We start from the raw sequence: 3627 nt of genomic DNA, 5'->3' as shown, positions 1-3627 counted from the left end.
CTATATCTATATATATATATATATATATATATTACAATCTATAAAAATAGCAATGAACAATCAAAAGACATACAAATTTGTTTTAATTTTGGGACTACAAAACACAGTAAGTCCTATAAAAACGAAATAATCCACATTTGTATATTGTCTGTTCATTGGTATTTTATTGATTGTAATTTACATATGATATTCAATATATATGTAGGGATTCATAGCATAGGTGGTTGTATGTAGGTAGTTCACTAGGAGCATAGAAGAGATTATATTATTAGAGTTATCACATGTGCTGCATGCACACGGAATAGAGTGAATCCAGCCTAAAAGTTTAAAGAGGCAGTACACAAGAATGTAACACATTGAAAACACATGGATTTCGTTTATCAACATAAGCCAAGTGTTCATTACACCTGTACTTGATCCATTGTCGAAAATGGCTTATATCAAAAATAAAAAATACATAAGATCACAATTATATGGCTTTTCTAAACAATATCACAGCGAAGGGGCGTGGCATGGCTTTGTTAATTAACAAAACCATGCCACACAGTGATGGGTTGTAACACGACTTTGGTTATATAAAGCCATATCACACAGCCATCACCGGTGTACAGGTACCGGCATGTTACACCTCCTTCATTACCAGGCCATTTTTTCCGTTTTCAGCGCTGTGCTGTTTTAGGACAAATAGAGGTTTCTTTTAGTGGTTTTTAATAACCGCTTTTTAATATGTTTTACTATAAACAAAATGTTCAAAACATTTGAAAAGCAGCCTGGTTTTCTTTTTGTTTCTAAATTATAGCAAATAAAAATGTCAGGACAGTGTGGAAATCCCCAAAATTATCCCTATTTGCAAAGTAGACACTTCAAGGTGATCTGATTTTTTGCCAAAATTTTTGGAAATGAAGAAACATGTTGGTATTGAGGGTGTTAATACATGTAGCTTGGCAATAGTGCGCAAAATATAATTAATGTACAGGTCATAGACAGAGGGGATGAAGAAGTTAATGTATATGTCAAATACAGTGGGGGGAGGGGGATGAAGGGGTTCATGTATAGATGTGCAGGATAAGGGAGGTGAAAGGGTTAATACACAGGTTACATAGATAGAATAGATCCAACATAAGCATGAGAGGAAGGGGGTTAAAATGATCTAAACATTTTTGTTTGCTGCTACTGCAGCTTTGTTTTCACAAGGAAGTAATGAATGAACGACTCATCCATTCATTACTTCCTTTACTCTCCCCTGCCTCTGATGTAAGAGGAAGGGGAGGGCATGGCAATGTGATGCGCTTGCTATGAAAAACAATCACAAGACACAGAGGCGGTCCAATCGTCTCTGTGTGTAATGACGGCAGGAACAGCGACTGCACACAAACAGGTGTTATTGGGAGGACATACAGGTACATCTTCCCAGAACGATGGAGCTGCGAACTGGTCATTTACAGTATATGCAGTGGCAGGTTCACAAAGGGTTAAAGGTAGGAGCAGTCTTTAACTTTAAAAACTACATTTGACAAGTTTGGCAAATGCAAACTCACTCCATTTGCCATCAAGTTTTCTGAAATCTTTGCTCATACCCAAAGTTAAGTAGGATATAATCATCATTTATACCAAGGTTTTTCTGTATAAGCAGATCATCTGTAAATTTTGCATGCAATACACTAACCAGATATCCGTTGCATCTTCATCCGTCTTGCCTGAATGCGTCCTTTAGCTAATCTTTGTTTGGCTATAATACAACGGATGTGGTCAGAAAAGATGAATGTAGCTTGAAGAATAGGAAATGGCTTGGAATGGGGAGTTGATGCTGGTTTGTGGATAGTAATATTTAGAGCTCGGCTGTCATCTTCTACACCAGTAACTTGCATATCCTAAAAAGGGCAAAATTACTTTAGGGCATATAATAAAATGTTTTTCCCCTAAATAAATGTTTGAAAAAATGTAATGCTTATCTCACAGTATTTATTCCAAATCTAAACAAGCTCCAGTGTTTTCTTTGCAGAATTAATTGGGTTTAAGTCTGCTTTAAATTCAAATTGGAATCTTATATACGTTTGGTGGAAACAACTATTAAACCTTTGCAGAAAAATTCTTGCTAATTTTGATTACCAAAAACATATAGCAAGTGCACAAACCTGCTCTACATTTGTTTAAAGCGAAGCTTAACCCTTTTGCTGCCAAGCCCTCCGGAACATTTTACAACTCAGCTGGCCACACCATTTTTGCAATTTTCCCATTGTTTTGATTTTCTACTGCTGCGTTGCTAGCGTTTGTACAAGACTCCCCCCCATATATTTTCTGAAAGCACAGGCCCGGTAGAATATAAAGACAGTGCTACTAAATTTAAAGGCCCTGCGATAATTGCGCAAATGTTTCTCAAATTAATATTAAACTGATAATAATACACAATTCAATTGATAAAGCACTAAAATCGTTAAAAATATTTTCTGACTAAATCTAAAAAAATAAAACTGTATTGAGTTAATAACAAATTTTTTCAAATTTTAAATTGTGCCTTTTTATGAAAAGGTAAAAAAATGAAGGAACGCAAAACTGTAAATAAGCAACTTATGTTAAAAATCGTTTTTGCGCTGTGTTGTGATACAATGATAAAGGCATATATTTAATTGCAACACAAGGTATCGCAATGCACGGCAATGCGTCACAATGCTTTGCCATGTGCTGCCACAGTTAAATGTTTTTTTAAAAAGAATAAAAAAGAAAAAAACATGCACTGCGATGTGTTCTAACAATGCACTGCAGTGCATGTGAATGGTGTACACCACAATATGGTGCACGTGTATGTTATATGTGTGTGGGGGGAGGGGTTTTTTTTTATTAGTTAATATATTTTTTTACAAATTTTCTTTTTTGTAAAAAACAAATTTCACTTTTTATTTTTGAATTATTCTTCTTCTTCTTCTTATTTTTTTTTACTGTTGAGGGGGCTACAGACCCCTGACATTTACCTTTTGAAATAGAAAACAGAGTCCTCAATTTCTTTTTCTGCAGCCTCAGCACTTAATGAATGGGAAGCACTCAGTACAGAGGCTTCCCATTCATTCACAAACTGTTGATAGTATAATATTTACTATCAACAGATTCTGAATGGGGAGAAGCCTCTATAGTGAGTGCTACTCCCCAATCAGAAATTCATGAATGAACAGGAAGTGATGTAAATCACATCCTGTTCATTCATAACTGGGGACACATTAAACTATGTGTCCCCAGTTATTTACAAACACTGGAGTGATCAGACGATCACTCCAGTGTTTGTCCTTCACACAGAGGTTCGGTAAATATCACTGATATTTACCGATCCTCCGCACGGCCACGCACACAGCCGCTGTCCTCCGGAAACTGACAGGATGACAGCGCCTGCTCCCTCCTCCCTGCTGGGCTGCTCTCATGCCGCTCGATCACCGTGATTGAGCCCCCCCGCCGGCCATTTCTATTCGGATCCCCGCTGCCTCAGCCCATACAAGCGGGGGAGAGCAGTGGGGATCCATGGAGACACAGATCCCTGCCTGTAGTGGCTCCAGGCAGGGAGGAGAGGCTGAACATGCCATCAACAGCGGTGCTGGCTGGGGGGGGGGGGGGGCCCCAAATTTTTTTTAAAAGTGTCAG

General features: G+C 37.8%; 1 protein-coding gene across 1 annotated transcript in view; it reads right to left on the bottom strand.

Moving 5' to 3' along the window:
* The window catches only part of LOC108799738 (protein CLEC16A-like), a gene marked incomplete at its 3' end in the record, with an annotated part of 284697 nt that overhangs the window by 16560 nt on the left and 264510 nt on the right, over positions 1-3627 (bottom strand). The window contains exon 19 of the mRNA XM_018571638.1: positions 1667-1871. Coding sequence (XP_018427140.1) covers positions 1667-1871 — 205 coding nt within the window. The remainder of the gene's footprint in view (positions 1-1666; positions 1872-3627) is intronic.

The sequence above is a fragment of the Nanorana parkeri genome, unplaced genomic scaffold (assembly GCF_000935625.1).
Source record: "Nanorana parkeri isolate BGI_ZX_2015 unplaced genomic scaffold, ASM93562v1 scaffold1797, whole genome shotgun sequence".
Classification (NCBI taxonomy): Eukaryota; Metazoa; Chordata; class Amphibia; order Anura; family Dicroglossidae; genus Nanorana; species Nanorana parkeri.
The sequence above is the reverse complement of the archived record's forward strand: the minus strand, read 5'-3'. Positions and strand labels throughout refer to the sequence as shown.